The 24,836-nt window shown below is 41.2% G+C and overlaps 1 protein-coding gene across 6 annotated transcripts in view; it reads right to left on the bottom strand.

Moving 5' to 3' along the window:
- The window catches only part of LOC126161894 (gamma-tubulin complex component 3-like), a 310,528-nt gene that overhangs the window by 66,790 nt on the left and 218,902 nt on the right, over nt 1-24,836 (bottom strand). For all 6 annotated transcript variants that reach the window (XR_007534969.1, XR_007534968.1, XM_049918039.1 and 3 more), the window contains one exon: nt 21,870-22,112. Coding sequence is in view for 4 of the 6 variants with exons in the window: in XM_049918039.1 (XP_049773996.1) it covers nt 21,870-22,112 (243 nt within the window). In the remaining 2 variants the exon portion in view is untranslated. The remainder of the gene's footprint in view (nt 1-21,869; nt 22,113-24,836) is intronic.

Here is a 24,836-nt window from a genome sequence, read left to right as displayed (position 1 = left end):
AATTTTTCTGAATAGCATCTTGTTGCTACTGCTTATATACTGTAGCTAACAGACACACTTTAGTAGCCAGAAGAGGGAGAAGGTACTACAGACACGCGACGCAACTGCGCATGCGCATGGGCCCGCACGCAACTGCTCACACGAATCTAACGTAAACAGTTGCGACGCCGCGCTCATCGGAGGCAATTTGTTGTTATGAAGCATTGCATAGTCTTCCTAAAGCCTCTGACACATTTTGCTGCTGGCAGATGCTTGTATGAGCACTGTGTTTTGTTGTTGTACATGGCACATTTCCTTTGCAACTTAAATTTTATTTTAGTTTACTTCTCTCGTTCATGTTTTATTGCTGCAGTATTATTCTGCAGTAGCGGGATACAGTAATATCCTTTGTTTGAATATTATTTCTTACCAGTCAAAATGACAAAAATTTAACTGAAAACTAAAACAACAAACTCCCGGAATTCTAAAAAATTCCCGGGTTTTTCCCGGTTTTCTCCCGGATGAGAAAATTCCCGGTTTTTTCCCGGATCTCCCGGTTGTCCCAGGTCATATACACCCTGTATTACATAAATGAAAACTACTGTTCCTGTCTTTTAGGTTTTCTGACAGCTTTATTTCAACGGACTCCTTAATAATGCTGCCCCTGAGAATTGGCATTTGCACCACAATACTGATCTTATTTTATTTCATTTCATGATTGTATTTGAAGCAGTGCTTAGAGACAGCTGATTTGCTTGGTTGTTTTACTCAGGTATGTTGCTGATGTACCTTGCATTTCTCCTTCACTGTTGCTTTCAAACTGTAGAGACCAGAGTCTTTAGCACCCAATTTCTTTGTGACAGAACATGACAGCTCAAGGCATGGAGACATAGGTCAGTGTGTGTCGGTTTCAAACATACACTACAATCCGTATATCCACCTGTTTTCTCTTACTTAACATATAGAGGAATGGCAGTTGGGCCTCTTTTTCATGTTCAGTCATGAATTTTATATTACAATGGATGGAATTTAAATGTTCCATGAATTCTTGAAGCTTTTCTGTTCCATTAACCACACTATAACTGTAGAACTTGGCTATAAATAGTGGTGCGAATATATGTAGGAGCAAAACTCAAAGCACCTATAGAGGACAGCTGCATCAGTCGTTGCATAAAATGGCAACAAAAATTTGGCAGAACACACTATTAATGTTGAATTTATATTTAAGTTTATTCTAGTCAACATATTTTAAGGTTTCTTTAAAATATTCAGTAGTTTTGTCATTAATCAACCTCACTTGTTTCTCAGACTGTCCGAATTGTACATACAGCTAAGTTATACTATGTGACTAACTGCGCACTCTCATCTGAATAATGTATCACAGATAGGTGTGCGTCTTTTTTAATGCCTGATTGTTGAATTAGTACATTATCTGGGTATGATTATCTTGAGCAATTTTTGTAGGGAAATTTATGGCTGATCAAACTGTACATGGTCTGAAGAACCACGACATCCTCTAAATTCATTCAAGAAATGTACACTAAATTACCACAAATTAATAATCCCATACCTCTGTCTAACAGACAGCATAATAATTCATCAAATTTAGATCACATGACTAATGGAGGGGTAGTGAATTGAACATGGAGAAAATATGTTTGTGGCACCAAGTTGACTAAAAGAAGGGGTCAAAGAACAGGTTCAGAGCCATCAAAGAATTATCAGTCTGGTAATTGTTGCACGTACATAGTTCCGCGTAGTCAGCGCGTACACAACTTTCCCACTAGAGCGCGCCCCGCTAAACACAACAGCACAGGCGCAGTGCTCGTCCGTCTCCGCACTACGAGATGGCGCTATCTTAGAGACAGACCAAATTCTGCTTCCGCTGATCTGCGTATTAATATGTAATGCACCCAATGAGATTGCTGCTAATGTAGAACCTTTTCTCCTCGTGGATCACACTCGCGCAGTGATACATGAATACGCGAGGTGTTAAAACGAGTGTACAGACCTCCGATTAGTCAGTCTGCATTTGTCTGTACCAGTCTATAGTCAAGTTTCAGTCAGCGCCTAATAAGATTACCATATTCCTGTACATAGCCATGAAGGTAAAGGAATAGACACTTGTCAAGTACCAGAGATATGTGAAAATAAGATTAACATACCAAGACCAAAGGAACTTCAGATTGTCAATTGTAAACAGCATCCAGAATCAAGTTAAGTAATTTCTATGATTTTTATTATTATAATAAATGTGTGTGAAAATTAATCAAGTTCTGTTTAAAGTTGGTCACCGTCAATCCGCTACTCTAAGCGTGCAAGTGGCATTTCTATCGTCTGACCTCACGGCGGAAGATGAACACGCCACGATAAGACCACGAGACATATTGCTGACACTCGCCTACTTCGTTAGAGCGACAAGTCAAATAATCTGATGGTGTATGTACTGAAGGTCTTACAGTACGCACACCACAGTAATGAAGGAAAACGTGTGTAGGGGACGGGAGGGTGAAAGGTGTTAAAATTTCTTGGGACAGATCAAGATTTGAGTACTGTAAGCACATTCAAGTTCACGGAGGTTGCAAATGTTCAGTAGTCATGCAGAAATGAAAAAGACTGCACAGGATGGACCAGTGTGGAGGGCTGCCTCAAAACAGTTTTTGGAATGATGATGACAAAGACGATAATGCAATAATTGAGTGTGGTTGTTATGCCTCAACAAGTATGCAGAGATTCAATTCTAAACAGATCATCAGTAGGTAGTTTTATATAGTCTCTTGAGTCACAGAACAGGTGGTGGGAAGATAGTCTCTTGAGTCACAGAACAGGTGGTGGGAAGATAGTCTCTTGAGTCACAGAACAGGTGGTGGGAAGATAGTCTCTTGAGTCACAGAACAGGTGGTGGGAAGATAGTTTCTTAAGTCATAAAGCTGACAGTATGACTGAAAGCAAGTTAAAGTGCGGTTCAGAGCTACCGAAGTTATTTCTCTGTTCTGAGGTCATTTTTGTGTAACAGTAGCATCATTTTTCAATGCAGTGGAATTAATTTTGGGGCTCAGTTTATTAGATGAAGTGATGCAAAGAAAATTTCAAATGGAGGAAGCCAACTATTAAAGAAAAGGTAGGGGTTTTAAGAAAGAGGTGGTAGGTACACGATAGAATATGGCGAATTATAGAAATATATTCATAACGTCTTTGAAAATATATCAGAAGCCACTGTAAAACTTTTATCGGTTAAGTGTAGTGATACCTGTGCTGATGCACCATTAAGATATTTGTTGGATGGCGAGCAAGTTGAAAGAAATCAGGAACTACAAACTATACTTATGGGAAAAAATGTATAGACTGGTGAATGAAAATATTTAGAAGGCCAACAAATATTTTAGTGCACAAAGTATTTATTTTCTTAATGGTCCATTCAGAAAACAACAGATGTATATAAAAAATTTAGGCTGTGTCTCATATCATAACTGTAGGAAAACTCACAGTAAAAGACTGTGGCATAAACTTATGTTTTGAAGACTGTAAGAATACTACACTGAAATTCATTTTAAGTAATCATGTACAGTTTAAACATAATAAAGAGCAGTTGTTAACAATTCCTGAAAATTTAATCACTTTCTGACAAATAATCCATCTGTTTGAGTAATTTAAATAAAATGCTGCCTCATAAACTAGCACCAGTAGGCTAGGCATGAGCATGGAAACAACTGGCTTGAAAGACTAACATGACAGTTGGCTCAGTAACTAACAGAAAAAAAGAATAAAAAGGTACAAGCATTCAAAGATCTATGTTTGTGTACTGCAGGATGTGAATAAAAAAACAGACAGTAAACAATGAAAATAATTAGGCTCGAGAAATATGCCAAATGATGTGTATAATACCATTTGATGTATGAAGTAGGGAAAAGTGCTTGGAGACGATGGTTCTTCAATTGAAATGATTATAGCTAAAGGCAAAGGAATACAAAAGGAATTAATAAATAATTTTACAAAGTATTTGTGAAGGACAAGAATTCCCCAAACTGAAACAGTGCTGTAATTGCTCTACTAATGGATACAGAGAAGTCAAACTATACTTATAAGTCTCCTCATGGCAAGGTTCACCAAATTTATCATCAACCACAGAGAAACAACAAAAAAAGTTTACAAGAGGATGTAGTACAATGAACCAACATGCAAGCCATAAATGAAATTATAGAATGGGCAGTAAGTATGAACTATTACTTAGCATGAGTAATTGAGAAAGGTTTTGGCTAATTATCAACAAAATTCATATTAATGTCCTTTGAGAAACTAAGCATTGTTTTAATAAATACTCTTACGCTGAAAAATATTCAAGTGGCTCCTTAACCAGCTGGCTTCAAATAATATATTGCCACACTCACAGTTTGGATTTCAAAAGGGTTTTGATACTGAGAAGGTTATTTACACATATATAGTGAGAATACACTTGCTACACTTATCCAACTAAAAGACAAGGTTTTTTTTCCCCCAAATTCATAATTTGTAAAATGTTTGTACAGAACACTTGAAAAGCATAAAAAAAAATGAGCATTAGCTTCAACAACAGTGCCAAAGCTGCTATTACTCTATGGCACGGCTGATTTTTAAGACCACCTACAGTGTTAATATGAAATGCTACACGAGTTCTGGTGATTCAGCTGTAGGTAGTTGAGTGGACAGCGTATTGTCATCATTCAGTCTGCTTATATTATCAGTGCAGAAGTAAATCATAGCACTCGATAATTAGTACAAATACAGCTGTGACTCTGTTGAGATATGAAGATCTTCGATTTTGCGGTCCACAACTGGCTCTGGCAGATACTAATTTTAAGTTAATGGTTATCCATGAAGCAGAGGCCACAAACAATTGTGTAGCAGGAAGAAAATTTGGTGTTGCAGAAGCAAATGTTTATAGGAGACATCAGACAAATAATAAATTAATGGAAACCAGTTCCACACACCAAACTTCCATGGGGCCGAAGCAGGGAAGGTTCTACAAATTGAAGTAGCTTGGTGTTAAGTATGTGTAGGAGAAACACTATGAAGACTTCCCAATTACTTAAGATATTACCAGATAGTACGCACTAGAAATAAAGGGAATTTTCCAACTGGATGTGTTACTGAAATCAGAGTAAGTACTGGCTGGTGCGTGACAATGATGGTGGGCTTACACTATCTCAGCAACTTCCTGTGGCATTTATCAGACACCTATTTTTTATCTGTCTTCAAATTTCACTGTTGATATGAAGGGTGTTAAAAGTGCTGGCATTCCGAGGACCAGAATAACAATAATGATGGGTGCACTAGCACATGGAACAAAGTTCCCTGCGTGTGTGATTTTTCACAAGAAAATGGCGTCAAAGGAAAACAGCTTTTAGGACCTACTTTTAGGTGCCAAGAAATGGGATGGATAAAAAATGACCTGATGCTAGATCAGCTGAAGACTGACTGGAGCAGAATACCAGGCTCTTTTCTTAACAGAAGGAAAATGATGGCACTCGATTCTTTCAGGGGACATCTCACACAGGGAGTTAATGGTTAAATGGCAAGGTAATAATTCCTCAAAGATCGATCTAAAAGCTTCATGTAATAGACATCATTGTGAACAAACCTTTTAAGATTAAACTGCAATCACTTTACAAAGATTAAAATGCAATCACTTTACAGTGAGTGGCTTCTTCAATGAGAATATGCCCTCACACCACAAGGGGGATGTTAAAAAAATTCCCAATATTCATGATTAATTTTTGAGGACATTTCTCGTGGAGAAACAGCGGTCTGGGTAAAAGTACTTTAAAAATGTAGACAAACAATCTTGACAACAAAAACATTTATTTTAAAAACAAAGATGATTTGACTTACCAAACGAAAGCGCTGGCACGTCGATACACACACAAACAAACACAAACATACACACAAAATTCTAGCTTTCGCAACCAACGGTTGCCTCGTCAGGAAAGAGGGAAGGAGAGGGAAAGACAAAAGGATTTGGGTTTTAAGGGAGAGGGTAAGGAGTCATTCCAATCCCGGGAGCGGAAAGACTTACCTTAGGGGGAAAAAAGGACGGGTATACACTCTCGCGCGCGCGGAAAGACTTACCTTAGGGGGAAAAAAGGACGGGTATACACTCTCGCGCGCGCGCGCGCACACACACACACACACACACACACACACACACACACACACACACACACACACACACACACATATATATATCCATCCACACATATACAGGCACAAGCAGATGTCTGCTTGTGCCTGTATATGTGCGGATGGATATGTGTGTGTGTGTGCGCGCGAGTGTATACCCGTCCCTTTTTCCCCCTAAGGTAAGTCTTTCCGCTCCCGGGATTGGAATGACTCCTTACCCTCTCCCTTAAAACCCAAATCCTTTCGTCTTTCCCTCTCCTTCCCTCTTTCCTGACGAGGCAACCGTTGGTTGCGAAAGCTAGAATTTTGTGTGTATGTTTGTGTTTGTTTGTGTGTGTATCGATGTGCCAGCACTTTCGTTTGGTAAGTCAAATCATCTTGTTTTTAGATATATTTTTTCCCATGTGGAATGTTTCCTTCTATTATATTCAAAACATTTATTTAGATATAGTAACCAGTTTCAGGCAGTTTTTGACCATCCTTTCAATGATGGTAGGCAGTAGCGGTGAATTGAGAGGGTACTGCAACTCCACAAATGTCAACTGAACAGTGGTATCGAGATAACACAAATACTGGCAAACTAGACATGTGGAAGCTGAATGCTGCACCACAAGAATCAAGTCTAATTGACTTTTCTAAATTAAAGAAAAGTTTCATTGGCCTGAAAAAAATATCTGAGCTAGGAAAAAGAAGTATGATAATTTGAAAAAGAAGAAATGAGAGGTTTATATGAGGCAAATAAATATTAAAAGTACATATTTTTCTATCAAGAAGAAGGAACAGCTAAACCAAAGATAAAAGAGTTGGAAAGGGAACGGGTTTATCTACACAAAGTGACTGAAAATAGTAAGAATACAGGAAGAAAGATGACACTGCGAAATCCACCACCAGTTCCGAATGCATTAAGTTGGAATACTAGAGTGGAATGAGGGTGGACAACAAAATTTCGAATGGCGTTGTGAGAAAGGCACAACAATGAAAGAAGATACAAAATAAACTGAAATGCAGATGTAAAAGAGCAATGTGGACACGTGATACTCGCAAGGAGAAAGCGAAGGGGGGGGGATTGCACCAAGACATTCAAAGCAAAGGGCGACTAAAGAAAAGGAGTGACACTGCCCAATTAACACTGTATACAGCTAGCATGACAAGGAAAACATCATGATCTCATTTAATCTGCTGCTGGTTTTGTACACAAGAGATGGTAATCAGGTACAAACTTTGCAGTATTTAATGTCAGTTTAGGCAGTAGCAGCAACGCCCAGGCGAAGCTAGTTAATATTTAGTTTTGTGACAGGAAGATCTGTAAAGAGTGTTTGGTCTAGGCCATACTGGACCACTGTGAGATAGGAACATACTATGCAGTGATCACATTATGCTGTAGTAAACTGATCTCACTGAGCCAGTGAAAGTAAGTTAATTTAGTTCTGCATGCGTAAGCACCAAAGTTACACGAAAGCTGGCATTTGTGGTACTTCAACTGCTTGCTAGTTCTACAGCACATGCGTCGATGGAGTAGCTGGTCATGATGTGTCATGTACACATCAACTATCTGGCACCATGATGGTTTCACGGAGCCCACTGGAGAAGTGAGATGATGTCAGGTGCGTGCAAGGTGGGCATGGGGGAGTATCAGCAGACAGCCACAGATCAACAGCTGACTATGCTTAGTGCTGCCTAAACACGCAAATTGCTGCCGGGGGAAAGGGGGGGGGGGGGGGGGGGCAACCACCTTCTCATTCATTAAATGACAACACACGTCTATGAGCAGCAGCTCATTGACCACATCAACAAAGATGGATTGTGCCCTTTCATGTATAATTCGGGCCACACTTGCAGATAAAAGTATCAGCTTGTGCAAAAAGTGGTGCACTCACTACTATACAATGAGGTCACTTTATGGGGCCAATACAATCACCTAATGCCACACAGCTAACGGATTGAAGCTTCAGTGTCACCCCAACTACAGGAAGCTACTTGCACATTCCCGCATGCCAACTTTTCGCCAAGAAGTTTCAGTGTTAGTCAGTGTAGTGAATGTGAGTACAGTCCAGTGTTAAGAAAGGGACAAAGCATTAAAATGCAGGTGAGTGTCTATCTGCATTTCTTTTCTCTTTTATAGCACACACTTTTACAGAGAAGGCCTAATTTATCATTGTCTATATATTATCTTGCCTAGTAATAGTATTTTGGCTGGGAACATTTTAAAATGTAAAATGATAGGGAAGAAAATAGATGTAGGTGCTTAATATCCTATTTATGCAATTTCTGGATGCTGTCTGTGTCATCTATATATTCAGGCCAATGTTGATGCTGTTAACTTACATTAACATTTCAATTTTAATTATTTGCACATAATATGCTTTCTAAGACAGGGAACAATATTTGAGCATTTTGGTTATTTACACTTGACATTCATGTTTAGAAAAGTACTTAGCATAATTTAAAGTTCTGAATGATTAACATGGCTAATTGAATTTGCACAAACACACCTTTCATTATTTGCTTAATATACCTACACATTTACTGAGTTTTTTTTCACAGTATGTTATATCTTTCAATATGATTTTCATGTATCCAGTTCATGTGAAATTTTTGTGTTTCACAACTGCTTGCCATTTTGATACTTGTAATAATATACCTGCTTAGATATTAGTAACCTAAACCAAACCAAGTCAAAATTATAAATCACTATAAACTTTTTGTGTGCGAATGAGTTGGAGTATTGTTTTACTGCAATATGTAATACAGTCATTGAAGCTTTTCAAAGTTTAGTTTGTTCTTTGTTCTAGATAGGGTATTTGTAAATGTCATGGTATGAATGAGATTTTAGCCCAAATGTTCAACAATATCAGTGATGCGCACAACTTAAGTGCAAAAGCAAATACTGTAACAAAATTTTCAACCTTATATACGTTCTGTATTGCTTACCTTCATTAAAAGATGGCTGCAGTTACATGATAATCTTCAAGTACAATAAATCCAGCAAATCATATACTATATATTCACTATTTATAGCCTACACAATAACATGTGACTTTTAACACAAACAATTCTACATTTCAGGAATGCCTGGGGAAATGTCAGTGCATGCAGTAAACTGCAAACTCAACCAACATGCTCACCTCCCATATGATGCCAAAAAGTGCCGTTGCTGTTAAGAGCGTACTAGCAAGCTATGGTCTGAGCTTTGTTGAAGACAATTATCTGGGTTCAAGTCCAACAGAATACAGTGTTGCACATTCCACTGTAGCATTGAAGTTTCATTCCACAATACATACAGTATCAATACAGTATTAAATGGTCACAGCAAATGTATTAGGATACATTACCACTGTAAGGGTGCAGGTGTTTTTGATTATGGTTTTAGGGCGCAAAACAGCTACGGTCATAAGCACCCATTCCGCAGCTCAAGTGAAGGGTGAAAACAGGAATTTAAATCAGCAGCAATGGGAGTGAAACTCAATAAGAAGGGAAGCTAAAAACGGATGGAAATATTAGAAAAGTGCTATTGAAGGGGGGATGTTTTCCCCAAAAAGAGCTTCAAAGGACCGATGTCATCTCACTAACACTAATAAACTCAAGGATGCAATCGGCTGAGCCCGCGTCATCTGCTAAAAGGGAAGATATATCAGGCGACAGCTGTAAACAGGTGAGCAGCAATTTAAAATAGGGGCACTGAAGTAAATGGTGTCTCATGGTCCCCAATTGGGAGCATTGGGGATAAAGCGGGGAGGATCACCACTTAAAAGATGTTGATAGCTAAAAAGATAGTGCCCAATCCGGAGTATAGTTAAAATGACCTCTTCCCGATGACAAGGCCGGGAGGAACAGGTCCAAGCACAGGGAAGAGGTTTCGTCTCGCAATTTATTACTTTGAACTGCAAACCAATGTGTGTGCCATAAAAGAGCAACACAATGATCTGTCATCGTGTTGCTCTTTTATGGCACACACACTGGTCTGTAGGTTGGCAAAGGGAACTATGCGAACAGCGCGCCAAGGAAGAGAGACAGCAGCCTTTGCCACTATATCGGCTGCCTCGTTCCTTTGTCAACCAACATGCCCTGGGATCCAGAGGAATGCCACAGAGATGCCCTCCAAGTGGACCATGTGGAGGCAGCCTGAATCCTGTGGACCAGAGGATGGGCAGGATAAAGAGCTTGGATGTTGAAAAGAGAGCTGAGCATATAGTATACTGTGTCTGCTGACGGCGATGGATGTATTGGACAGCCTGAAGAACAGTGTAAAGCTCCAGAGTAAAACTGAACACTGGTCGGGAAGACGAAATCTAATAGGGTTGTCGCCAATAGTATAGGCACTCCAGACACCAAAGGTGGGCTTGGAGCCATCCATGTAAATAAATGTGGCATCCTCCGTTTGTGCGCATAGAGCAGCAAATACCTGACAATAAACTATAGGGGGGGATACCATCCTTGGGAGGCTGACAAAGAGCACGGAGAAGGCAGGACCAGGGCCGAAGCCAAGGTGGTGTCATTCCCCCATTTGTCAGGAAAAATTTAGGAAATTTGAAGGAAAGTGAATGTAGCAGTTGACAGAAGCAGACTCCCAGTGGTAGCAGAGGAGGAGGGCTGCCTGCATACCCTAAATCCAAGGAGGTGTCGAAAAAAAGGGCATGGGTTGGATGAGGAGGCACTGAAAACAGATGAACAGCGTAACAACTCACAACAACAGCTTGACGATTGGACTGCAGAGGTTCAGCAGTCTCAGCATAAAGGCTCCCCACAGGTCTAGTGTAAAAAGCTCCAGACGCTAAATGCAATCCATGGTGGTGGACAGAATGTATACGCCAAAGAATAAACGGCCATGCAGAGGAGTAAACTATGCTTCCAGAGTCCAATTTTGAGCGCACTAAGGAATGATATAGGTGGAGTAGGTAGGACCACTCTGTCCGCTTCCCAGGAGGTACCACTCAGAACACTGAGGGTGTTGAGGGATCACAGACAGCAAGCCGAAAGATATGAAACATGGGAAGACCAACACAGTTTTCTGTCAAATATAAGTCCCAAGAATTCGGCGATATCCACGAACGGAAGGTCAACAGGGCCTAGATGTGGGGAAGGTGGATAACACTCCGTGCGACACAAAAAATTTACACAGACGGTCTTACTGGGAGAAAATTGGAAGCCGGTTTCAATGTTCCATGAGTGGAGGCGATCAAAGCACCCTTGAAGATGTCATTCAAGAAGGCTGGTCTGTTGAGAGATAAAGTACACAATACACAAAAAATTTGCATCACCTCGGTTCCCAGAACTCCTGAAGACAAACGTTGACTGTGGATATTGTATCACAGACACAGCCCCTTTGACTGTTCAGAGATGTCACAAAACCCGCCAAAAGATGTTAACAACCATGTATGAGCAGTGCCTATTAGACAGAGGGGATCCGACAGCTGATCAGTTCCAGTCATTCCACCAGGAAGGAGGTACACAGCTCGTGTTGTCTGTAGTTCAACCATGCCTAGATGGTCAGTACCACAGTTTGATAGCATCTACATTGTTACTTTGTGCTAGGAAGGGCTCTCAACAAGCGAAGAGTCCAGGTGTCTCTGAGTGAACCAAAGCAATGTTGTTCGGACATGCAGGAGATAAAGAGAAACAGGAACTCTCGATGGCATGCCTCACTCAGGCCGCCCAAGGGCTACTACTGCAGTGGATGACCGCTACCTATGGATTATGGCTCGGAGGAACCATGACAGCAATGCCACCACGTTGAACAATGCTTTTCGGGCAGTCACAGGATGTCATGTTATTACTCAAACTGTGCGCAACAGGCTGCATGATGCGCAACTTCACTCCCGACATACATGGGGAGGTCCATCTTTGCAACCACGACACCATGCAGTGCAGTTCAGATGGGCCCAACAACGTGCCGAATGGACCGCTCAGGATTGGCGTCACGTTCTCTTCACTGATGAGTGTCGCATATGCCTTCAACCTGACAATTGTCGGAGACATGTCTGGAAGCAAGTCGGTCAGGCTGAATGACTTAAGACACACTGTCCAGCGAGTGCAGCAAGGTGGAGGTTCCATGATGTTTTGGGGTGGCATTATGTGGGGCCAACGTACACCGCTGGTGGTCAGGGAAGGCGCCGTAATGGCTGTACGGTACGTGAATGCCATCCTCCGACCGATAGTGCAACCATATTGGCAGTAGAGATGGGAGATGCGCTCTTGAACTAATTCATAGAGTTGAATCTTTCAAAGGAGTGAACAATCAGTGATTCAGAAAAAAAGAACGGTAGCTCCAAACATTTCCCACGACAGAGAGAGAGAGAGAGAGAGAGAGAGAGAGAGAGACGGAGCATATCAGCACCGCCTCTGCTGGTCACAGCACAGTGCACGCCACACAACACAGCCGGCGCCCGCCTCTGCCCTGCTTCTACCTTGGCTGCCTGCATTGTGCAGTGCCCCATTGGATTTTGTGTTTCACATATGCCGTGCCGTCTCTGTGCGTCGTCTGCCGCGTGCAGTGAGTGTCTGGCGCAGCTTAACTTAGCATCGCACTCTGTCGGCGATCGTTTCAGTCGCACGTCCTGCCCTCTGGGCAGTTGATGCGAGCAACAGGACAGAGAGCCACCTAGCAGATAACATAGGAACTACTTGCAACAACCTGCTCGCAAGGGAACGGACGATTTGTCTCGGAGCGGGTGAGTTCACCGCTCCCCCCACCCTCGGAACTCGCCCGCTCAAAGCTCACCCCACCGTCTCGACTCTAGCCAGAGCATCGAGCAAAGCGACTCAGGTGTCACTCTGGTCTCTGCGGTCTCAGCTCACGCAGTAATACAGCTCGCGGCTTGACCTGCTCGACTCAGCGCCTCTGCATCGGAGTTCGTCCCTACTGGATATTGTTCTTCGTAATAATACCGCTATGTATATTACATTATTATGTTATGTATACATCAATTGTTTTTATTTTATTTTTATTTGTTTAAACTGATCAGATTAGGTTCCTGACGACTCCTCTTACTATAGGATTTTTATTACGGACACTCGAATTTACGCTTTAATTACGAGTGAACCGATAAACGTATCGCAAAATGTGATACACCAATATTTTCCTTGTTTTATTCTGCATAAGGCTATATGCAGCACTTTCGTTTTACAGTCAAATTGATATTTTTTTTTCTTATTCTGGTACGGATTTTGCGATTTTAGGCGTCTTCGGAAGGAAACGTTCACTTTTATGGCTTGCGATGTATTTGTATGAGGTTAATGAAATTTTAATACATTGTAGCCACATATATTGTTAATGTAAATCTCAAGTTACAACATTTTCTGATCACCCAAAAAACCACGACAGTGCAAAATAAATCAATAATCAAAAACTTTGTCATATCGTGGAAATTTCAATAAACAATACAAAATTCTTACTCATTATCTGTGTTACTTCAAAATAGGATCAAATAAGATCAAAATACAGGTATAGTGCTGGAATAAACCAAGTTTAAAGGGCAATGTGCCTTCCATTTATTTTCTATTGTAAATGAGTGGTGAGTCATGAAAAAGAGCTAATTCATTTCAGGGAGTGAACAGTTCTGATCGGATTTCTGAAAAGAACAGTTTTGCCCATCTCTAATTGGCAGCATATTGGCGATGCATTCATCTTCATGGAAGACAATTCGCACCCCCATCATGCACATCTTATGAATGACTTCCTTCAAGATTATAACATCGTTGGACTAGAGTGGCCAGCATGTTCTCCAGACATAAACCCTATCGAACATGCCTGGGATAGATTGAAAAGGGCTGTTTATGGACAACATGACCCACCAACCACTCAGAGAATTACATAGACTCACCGTTGAGGAGTGGAACAATATGTACCAACAATGCCTTGATGAACTTGTGGATAGTATGCCACGATGAACACAAGCATGCGTCAATGCAAGAGGACATGCTACTGGGTATGTGGACAGCAATCTGGACCACCACCTCTGAAGGTCTCACTGTATGGTGGTACAACAAGCAATGTGTGGTTTTCATGAGCAATAAAAAGGGCGGGAATGATGTTTATGTTGATCTCTATTCCAATCTTCTGTACAGGTTCCGGAACTCTCAGAACCAAGGTGATGCAAAACTTTTTTTTATGAGTTTAGATTGTAAAATTGTCAACAAAGAGGGAGCCCGAGACATCAGGAAGGAGACATTCCATAATTGTATTTATGGCGATGGCAAACAGTACAACACTCAGCACTGAGCCCTGGGCACCCCGTTTTCTTGGGAGAAAGTACAGGCTAGATTAGTGTTCACTCGCACCTTAAATGTGCACTCTGTCATAAATTCATGGAGGAAAAGGGGTAGCAGACATCGAAAGCCCCAAGAGAACAGTGTGCGGAGGATGCCTGTCATCCAACAGATATCGTATGGCCATCTCCAGATAAAAAAATATAGCCACTGTTTGTCGTTTCTTTAGGAAATTGTTCATGATATAAGTTGATAGAGTAACAAGATGGTCAACTGCAGAATGCAGTTGCTGTGGGCACTTGTTAAAAGATTTCGGGACTCCAGCCACCATATACTCCAAAACCTTACATACACTACCTGTGAGAGAGATTTGGCGATAGCTAGAGGGTAGATGTTTGTCCTTTCCAGGTTTTGGAACAGGAATGATGATAGCTTCCCGCCATCTTCTGGGAAATTGTTGGTCCAAATTCGATTAATAAGGCGAAGGAAGAAATGCAGAGTAGAGTATGAAAAATGCAGCAACATTTGGATATGGATGCCATCCGGTCCTGGGGCAGAAGAGTGAGAAGAAGAGTGTGCATGTCAGAGTTCACGCATAGAAAAAACGGTATTATAGCTTTCGCGATTTTGAGGGTAGACAGCAAGAGGTTGCACTTTCATGGCTTGTTTCTTTGGGAGAAAGGCTGGTGGGTAATTAGAAGAGCTTGAAGTATCAGCAAATTGTTGACCCAATGGGTTAGAAATTGCACCTGGGTCCACTAAGGTATCTTGTGCGACAGTTGGCCCAGATATCGTGGAAAAACTAGATGTGCTGGATAACCGTTGAATTCGACTATCGCGTAAGATGAGATGGCATTGTGCATGTTTCTGCTTATAGCCAATACAGCTGGCCAATGTAGGATGATGGCGGAAAATGCAAAGAGCACATCTCCGCTCGCGTATTGCGTCATGGCACGCCTCGTTCCACCCAGGAACTGGGGGCACCGGGGCAAAGGGGAGGTATGAGGTGTTGAACATTCCGCAGCTGTACGAGTAAGTTCTGCAACACGAGCGACCTGATTGTCAATGCTAGGAAATTGATGGTCATCAAATGTTGCTAGATAGGAGAAAAGTGTCCAATCGGCATGGGAAAACTTCCAGCATCTTGGGTGCACAGATGGCAGTTGTGGCTGCAATTGAATGACACAAGGAAAATGGTCACGCAAGTGTGTATCAGTAAGAGCGCACAATTTAAAGTGCCGAGCTAGCCGAACCATACCGACCAAAAGGTTCAAATGACAATAGGCTGACGTGGAGGCAGACAAAAACATAGATTCAACCGTGTTGAGGCAAACCAGATCTGCTTGGTGGAAGAGGTCAAACAATAGGGAACCTCTCGGATACAGACCCGGAGATTCCCAAAGGAGGTGGTGGGCATTGAAGACTCCAACCAGCAAATAAAGTGGTGGGAGCTGACCAAGGAGCCAAAGAAGATCGGCTCTTACCATTGGTGTGGACGATTGAACATATATGGTACAAAGAGAGAAGGTGAATCAGGAAAGCAAAAAAGCATACAGCAACATCTTGGAAGGAACTGTGTAAGGGGATTGGATGATAATGGATAGTGTCATGGAGAAGAATCGTAAGACCCCGCTTGCCAGAATGCCAGCAACAGAGGGGAGATCAAATTGGATCGATTGGAAATTAGGGAAGACAAAGCTATCATGGGGACGTAGCTTTGTTTCTTGAAGACAGAAGATGACTGGGGAGTAGGATCGTAAGAGGATTGACAATTCATCCCAATTGGAGAAAATTCTGCAGATATTCCAATGGATAATCGACATAGCGTGGGGAAGGAGGGGGGGGGGGGGGGGGGGGGGGGAAGGAAAAATCACACCACCGTTGCTGTCAACTCAATGATCGCTGAGAGCCAGTGGCCGGTGGCATTCAGCATTCAGCAGAAGATATTGATCGATAGGTTGTCTGGGGACAGCTCCTGCTGCCAGTGATCAGCTGGTTGATCGGCCTCCAGCGGTGCATCTCAGCGACATGAGAGACGGCCGAGGTTGGCTACCTCTGGCTGGCACTGTAGAAGAGACACGCCATGGCAGAGAAGGAGAGGAACTTTTTTTATTATGAGACATCTTGGAAGCAGGACGTTGAGATGGAGGAGGAGCTGATGGGTGTGGGGCCTGGGCACATAAAAAATCTTCATGAGTAGGTTCTTTCTTGGAAGTCTGGGTGTCCAATTTTGGGGCCTGTGATTTAGCAGGAGCCGATAAAGGTTGAGCCTTAGAGTGAGCGAGTGATAGTGGGGAGGTTGAACAGGCGATCTTTGGGTTGGCCGATCTACGACTGTGGCGCTAAAGGTGAGATCGCAAGTCTGCGTGGCTACCTCCTTAGTAGGTCGAGGAGAGGCAAGGACAGTGTTATATTTACATGCTGGGAGCACAGTGAGCTTTCTGCTGGCAAGTAACTTATCAACAGCAAAGGTGCACACCTTTTCCTTCACTTGGATTTCCTCAATAATTCGTTCATTTTTAAAAACAGGGCAATCTCTAGAGGAAGCATCGTGGTCACCCACACAATTGATGCAACGAGGGGATGGAGGTGGACAATCACCCTCATGGGCATCCCAGCCACAGGTAACACATTTGGCCGCACTGGAACATGACTGGCTGGTATGATTAAACCTCTGACACCATTAGCAACACGTAGGGTTGGGGATGTAAGGCCAAACTGAAATAATCACATACCTCGCTTTAATGTTTCATGGGAGTTGAACTCTGTCAAATGCCAAGAAGAGAGTGCGAGTTGGTACCAGTTCCTTTGCAATCCTTCTCATTACTAGATGTACGCCCGTTATTCCCTAATCAGATAGGTACCTTTGACTGTCCTCATTTGATAATTCATTGAGTGATCTTGTATAAAGCACCCCGCACGATTAGTTTAAAGTATGGTGCACTTCCACCCGGACAGCGAAGGTGTGTAGCAGTATAGTTCGAAGCAATTTGTGTGCCTGGAGGGCACTGTCTGTTTCTAACAACAAGGTGCCATTTTGTAACCGGGAACATGACTTCACAGGACCTGCAATCGTGTCAACACCTTTCTGAATAATGAACGGGTTGACTGTTGACAAGTCTTGACCTTCGTCAGGCCAAGAAACAACTAGGAACTGATGGAAGCATTTTCTGTGGCTGAGAATCATCTACCTTTCTCTCATGGGCAGAAGTAGTGGAAGTAGAAGAAACCATTGCGAAAGTATCCCCCATGATTACCGGCATCTCTGATGCCTTGTTCCTTGCTAGTGGGGGCCCTCTGTGAGGGCACTCCCACCTTAGGTGATTGTCCACACCTTACGTCACACCTCCTGAGAATCAGAAGGAGGGACCAATCAGCATGTTCGGAGGGTAGCAGCTCGAGTAATCACCCCTCCTTGGGCCTGGCCTTTACTAGGTGGTACGTACCCAGGGCGGGGAATTGCACATTACTCCATCGGCGACTACACTTGGGAACACACGAGTCGGACTTCAGACATGCACAGGGAGGAAAGAAAGAAAAAAGGGAGGAACAAAGAGAAGGAAAGAGTTCTCAAATGCGGCAGCAGTGAAGAAGGTAAACATAAGAATCAAGGAAAGAGAAGAACAAAGTAAGGATAGATACGTTAATTGGAGAGGTAAAGGAAAAGAAACCACTTCATTTGGTCACAAGCATCTGTTTCTGGGCGTAGGCATAAAATGCACTCCCAAAGAGAGGGAGAAGGGAAAGGGCTGGGGGGGGGGGGGCATGGAGGGATGTGGAGAGGGAAGGTATGCAGCCCAGAAAAGAAAGATAGCGGCACAAGCTTGAGGTTCCGTGTTTGCCACGCACATATCCACGAAAGAGTTGCAGACTCCCTCAGCAGGAAGTGTGTGTGCAGGTGTGTTTAACCCTCTGGGAAATGGCTCTGAGCACTATGGGACTCAACATCTTAGGTCATAAGTCCCCTAGACCTTAGAACTACTTAAACCTAACTAATCTAAGGACATCACACACACCCATGCCCGAGGCAGGATTCGAACCTGCGACCGTAGCAGTCCCGCGGTTCCGGACTGCAGCGCCAGAACCACTAGGCCACCGCGGCCGGCTGTTTAACCCTCTGGCTGCTGTTGACAAGTTAACTCATCATACTCTGCTGATTCCCAGGTGCTAAGGACATGTTTAAATGCAGTCCCTTGGTTTTCCTTAGTGCTACTATGTGTTTACACATCCTCTTCTGCTGAGCTCTCACTGCTGAAGGGCAAGTAACTTCCAAATCTCAGTAAATAAAAAGTTTTGTCTGTCAGTCATGTCATACAGCATACAAGCCTCTGTTCATGCTATCATTTGCAAAGAAACTTCATTTCGATATCTTGAACTGTTTATGAAGTATGATGATTGTTTTGACCACACGATTCCTGACGTACATGGATGAAAATGGGTGCATTGCACACAACCCTCTGACATATACTGAACCAAATAATATCTTTAAAATTACATGCAATGTTTTACTTAATTTGATGCAGTGCAGTAACTATGATGAATAACAAAAAGAAATTCAGTCCTTCAAAAACTGAAGATATTGGACTGTAAGATGAGAGAAAATCAACTTTTTCACTATATAGTTTTCTTAGAATCAGATGATAAGTACTTCATAACAGCAAGAAAGCTGTCTCTCAGCACAGGTAGCAGCATTTGGTGAGCAGTACAGCACAAATTCATGCTCAGCACATAATGCAGAGAACAAGTGTATTAGCAGCAAAAGGATTACTGTATTTTACGGTCAATAAGACGCTACGGTCTATAGGAAGTGTCTTAATTTTTACATAATTTTTTAAGAAGTAACATTTTTACATGTTACCATTAGACCGCAAAGACAGACTAAACAACAACAAGTTAGTTAATAAAACCAAACTGACCTTTAAAATCCCTGAAAATCGTCATCTGAACTTTCTTCTTCCTCTTCGTTGTCCTCTACATGTATAAGATTGTCTTCACTGCCATCAACAGCATCACTATGCTGCACTTCTTGAAAGATTAAACAACAATGTCTTCTCTCACTTTAAACCATGACTGTTTTATGCACTGACACACTTGTTTGATTGCACGCCGTTTTATAGCTCTCTTTGGTAAGAATTAATGTTGTGTTTCATACATCAGCCATTTGTTCCTTTCTCTCTCATATGCACTATAAATGATTTATTTATTGACACATCAAGAGGTTGCAATTGTGAAATAAGTCCTCCTAGAATAACAGCAAGCTCTGTATTTCTCTGACTCTATTTCTCTTTCACAGAATTTTTCAAATGACTATTAAAGCGATCTAGCATGGGAAGAGAACTATTCTTCAATAAAGCACATTTCCTTCTCTCCCACACACTGTTAATCCATAATTTCATACCAGCCTCACCCATCTAAACCTTGTTATGTATGTGAGCAACAACACCTAGCAGTACTTCGGAAGGTTCTGACATTGTTCTGTGCTTAAAAATGATCACTGGGTTAAGTTTAGTACTGTCAGCACAGCATGAAAGGACAACAGTGTAGTGCATTTTTTAATGTCCACTTGTTTTTATAGATACAGTTTTAGCACCTTTCAAGGCAACAGTTCTGTTATTCGGCACATCAAATGTCGGAGGACTTCCATCCATATGCACTATTTGGCTTAGTTCCACACTGGTTTTCTTTCGATGCTGAAAAATAAAGTGATGAAAGATAATATTTTCTCTTATACTCTTGTGGAATTTTCTGAGATACTTTGGTTTGCACGTTTAAGTCCATTATGCTTCATAGACCTGTAGCACCCTTAAGGTCTGTTAAGTTCCACTCTAGCACTATCTTACAAGCATGTATTAGAATCATTTTTGCATGATCCAATCCCATTTTGATGGTGTCCTTGAATTCATCTTAATACATCATCTTCAAGTTTTGGCCATTTTGTATTCAGTCCTCTATTTCCATATTTAGTCTCCCTCTTTTTTATCAGTTCTTCTTTAGTAGCCCACCAACCGCAATCCCCCCCCTTCTGTTGGTGGAGAAACACCACTCAGCTACTCTGTATCCATGTTCTTCTGCATATGCTATTACTTTCAATTAACAGCCCACATCATATGAATACCTTTTATTTTTTTTCCATTGTGAAACTAGCTACTAACAAAACTATTCTACTGTTACCGATAACACAAATCACTTTCAATTCAAGTTCACTGGCTCTGTTGACTGCAATGATGCATCATTGGCTAGACAATGTTCTGGCTTTGTGATGGTGGAGTGTGAGGGAGACAGTAAGTTTGTGAATCCCCACAACTCATGTTGGTTGTATTGACGCACTGCTGCTGCCAGTTGAATTCAATATTGGCAGATGGAGACAGATTTCCCACAGCATCAAACATATGGCCATTTTTAAGACTAATGGGAATTTTAAATTAAACACTGGACATTTTTTCATTAAGTTTGAGTATAAGATATTCCTGAATTTTGAAGGCAATTTTTCGATGAAAGAAGTATTTCTTATAGTCTGTAAAATATGGTAATAAACTGGGGGCAATGGGTACAATGAGTAAAACAACTGTACCCTTGATGATATAATGAACTACTTCATGCAGCAGTACACAGTATTTTACCAAACGAGTATCTCTAACCTGGTGCACTGGTGGGACGATTGCCTGAATCCTCATGGCAATTTTGCCTGACAGGCATACCAACTCTGGACAGCACAACCTTCGAACAGAAACTTTTTGGTCCCCTGTTGTGGGTTCAACTGAGTAATCATGAATAGTCTCGATTATAGGGCATTCAAATAGGTTCGGGTATTCTTAGTTGAAGTATTAATACGATTCTGGATTTGTGTGTTTGTTATTTTATGTTTAAGGTGCTCCTGGATCATTGTGATGTGATGAAGACTGCCACTCAATGTAATTCCCTGGAGTCTGTAGCACCATGGGCTGCATTATGGAGTCCTCCACAGTTAAGTTCTGTGGTTTGACTTCACAACAATTGAAGAAGTTCTCTGTTTGAATGTTATTATACAAAAAGGGGAACCAGAACCGTCAGGTTTACTATGTCAAAGTGTTTGAGTTCATGTTGTAAATTGGATAATAAATCCAAACTTGGTTCTGTGTACGCAACTTTTTACTTCATAGTAGAATTGTACATGAAAACATCTGACAGTGGCAAAGGTTCTGACTGACATACCCAAAATTGACTTCAAGACTGTCAGAACCCTCGCACCACCTCAGCTAATGAAGGCAGCGAAGTTATTTGGCAAAGCATATGGAACTAAATATTCAATATTTGATTATAGATTTGGAAACTTATAAACAACACACAGCTCATAAAAATCTCAGTAAGTGAGTTACTTAATTTAAATATCTGCACATTCTGTTGATCATAAATGTGACCTCTTGACATTGAATCAATCAGTTTTACAATTATAGTGCACTCAACACACACAACTAAATTTGAATGCCTTACAATATAAGGATGGCTTGGAAACTGAATTCTCATCATTTATCAATGCTAAAATATGTTACCTGATAGCTTTTAGCCAGTACACTCAATTGAGTGCGCATGTGAGGCAGGTATTTATTTGTAAATTCATTAACTCGTGTAGATTCCCTTTCCTCCATTGATATGTTTGTGCCAGACTTTTCAACTAGCTTCTCATACTCTTTACGAGCTTCCAGCTCCACTGATGCTCTATTGTGTAGCTGTTCTTCTAGGCCTTGGAGCTGTAGCATCAAGTCATACACAGACCGCAGTTGGGCTGCCAAACTCTGGAATCAAATTGCAGCAGTTTTTGTTTAATAATCTGAGGCAGCTTTACTAGAATTATTGTAGTGTTCATTAAGAAGTAATAGTTATATTGTTTCTAGTAGATGAAAACTGCCCACTATAATTTAATTTTGGGGAGTACTTTCTGGTAAAGGTTAGGAAGAGGGGATTTCTGCGATTATTTTCTAAAAAATTGTGAATGGGGATGCATACTGTGTTTCAAGTATTGTTCCTTCTTTGCTATTGTTGTCAGTAAAAACCAGATGCAATGCGAGTGAGTCACAAGGAAACTATCTATATATACAGGATGAACTTCGAGATGTATCGCACGCAAAGGTGCACACTCAAAAACTCTGTAATATTTTACTTAAAAAATAACATATTGAATTTTTTTGAACAGAATTAACTTTTAATTAATACTATTGGACTAAGACATTAGTTTATTTTACATTTTTTTCACTATTGTAAACATAAACGACCAAGTACTGTTCCAAATGTCCAGTAGTAAGATTGTATCTTCGATCATTCAAAACATTTTTATATGCAGAAAAAGACCATTCTACATAAACTGAGGTAACTAGGCAGTATCTGAATTTGGGTGCTATGTTGGCACTTATTGTTTATGGTAAAAGTTCACCCATCCCATTAATAAAACTATCAATTTGGCACAAGTGTTCAAAGCCTGCATTATTGTTTGAAAACATTTTAAACTGTTCTTTAAGTTTTCTTGGAAATACTTTCGGTAATGAGGAGTTCACTAGAATAATTTTATTCATTAACTGAATAGATTCATTCAACACCAAACCTTGAGTTTCAAGTTGTTTAATACTTGCAGGCATATGGGAAAATGAGCGCTGTCACAGCAATGTCTTCTTTAATACTGGAATCATTAAAAGCTCCCCTGCACTGGAAAACTGCCAAAGCCTCTGCACTATCAAAGTCGTTTACTACCCCTCCACCCCAATGAGATACCACTGATTTTGGAGGTAAAGGCAAATTTGATAGTTTTTCTTTCTAGGTCTTGATGCGAGCAGGAGCCTTTAGGAGCACTTTCTTTGTGGATGAAATCAGTTTATTTACATTCACAAATGCGGAACGTACTTCTTCAGCAATGATGTACTCCTTGAGCAATGCACATGAATCACATTGGGATAAAATACTCTGAGGACTTTTCCTGCTTTGATCATATAGGTAGCAGAATCTGAAATAAACACACACCCTTTCATCTGCAGAAGATTCTGGAAATATTTTTCTAATACACTCATTCACAAATGTGTCAATTGTAGAATGATTTACTTTTTCAAGGTCTTTGCAGGCCACTAGATAGGAAGAAGGCGGCTCTTCTTTTAAAGCACCAACAATTAAATTTGCAATGTAACGGCCACAAGTGTCTGTAGTTTCATCAACTGAAATCCAGATAATGTTGTCCTCGAGTTCATTGTGTATTTCTTCCAGAACATGTATATAAATTGTTGGTATGTAATTTTCACACAATGTTGATTCATCTGGTATATTTTGATTTAAGCAATAACTGCGCAGGAAGCCTTTGAGGATAAGGTTTGTAAGTTTGTGAGGAGGAATATTGCTTGCAATGAGTGCTTCGCATAGATCCATGTTAAACCAACTTTTTTGGTTACCTCTGGACAAATCCCTGCTACTACAGCTTGCTGTTGTCAGAAGTTGTTGTTATGGTCCTTTCTTCTGCATTTCTGCGATATGAAGACTTGTCTTGACATGCTGGTCTATTTGAAACTTTTTGTTTGCGCAAAAAGTTTCTCTCCTAAACTCGAAAATATAAAACAATTCCGTCAAATGTAATGTTCCAGGATGGTCAGCTATCCACGAAACGATGTTTCATCTTTTCGGGCAGCATGGTGCACAACACGTTAACATGTTCAACTGTGTACAACTAAATAGAAAGCTAAACTGAAACAATGGACGTGCCACTAAAAGCTCGCGTAGTTTAATTTAATTGTTGCCGACGCAGTCGGTATGTCAGCCGAGGAGATTAACTGGGGGCTCGGACACAGGGACATTGACTCCATCTGCCTGTTCCTGCTCCTCTTTTGTAGTGACTTTGCTAGGCAGTGACCTCTCAGTTAGCGACTGCATGCTGTTCTAGGTTGTGGTCAATCTGTGAGACATCAAAACTAGATTGAGCTAGTGATCGCCCGTGTAAATTTTTAAACTACAGGGTGTTCCACTCAAACCTCCTTGATTTCAAGTACCCAGGAGAGAAAAACCATAGTAGATACGACAATGAAAAAAGCACCACATTGTAGAGCATCTCAAACAATTTATATTCTTGCGTCAGAAGTGCGAAGTATGGTCACCAGAGTGCAGTATGATCGCCAGAGTGCAGTACGGTCGCATGAAGTGAAAATGGTGACTCCACAGCAGCATGCGCAAACGGTAGTGTTGTTTGCAGAAACACTGTCACTGTTTACTGTTCAAAGAAATTATCGTTGTGTGTATGAATGTGATCCACATTATGTGAAAACAATTAAGGAGTGATATAGGAAGTTTCTGGCAACAGGAAGTGATCTGAAACATTCTGACGGTGCACGTTACAGAGTTCAGAAGCGACAGTGGAGGACATCAGACAAACATTTCTCAGATGCTCACGTAAGTCAATTAGTCAACCATCTAGGCAACTTGATGTACCTCGATCAACATTGCATTGTGTAGTTCACCAGTGTCTTTGTATGTGCGCTTAGAAAGTGCAA

The sequence above is a fragment of the Schistocerca cancellata genome, chromosome 2 (assembly GCF_023864275.1).
Source record: "Schistocerca cancellata isolate TAMUIC-IGC-003103 chromosome 2, iqSchCanc2.1, whole genome shotgun sequence".
In the NCBI taxonomy this organism is placed as follows: Eukaryota; Metazoa; Arthropoda; class Insecta; order Orthoptera; family Acrididae; genus Schistocerca; species Schistocerca cancellata.
The sequence above is the reverse complement of the archived record's forward strand: the minus strand, read 5'-3'. Positions and strand labels throughout refer to the sequence as shown.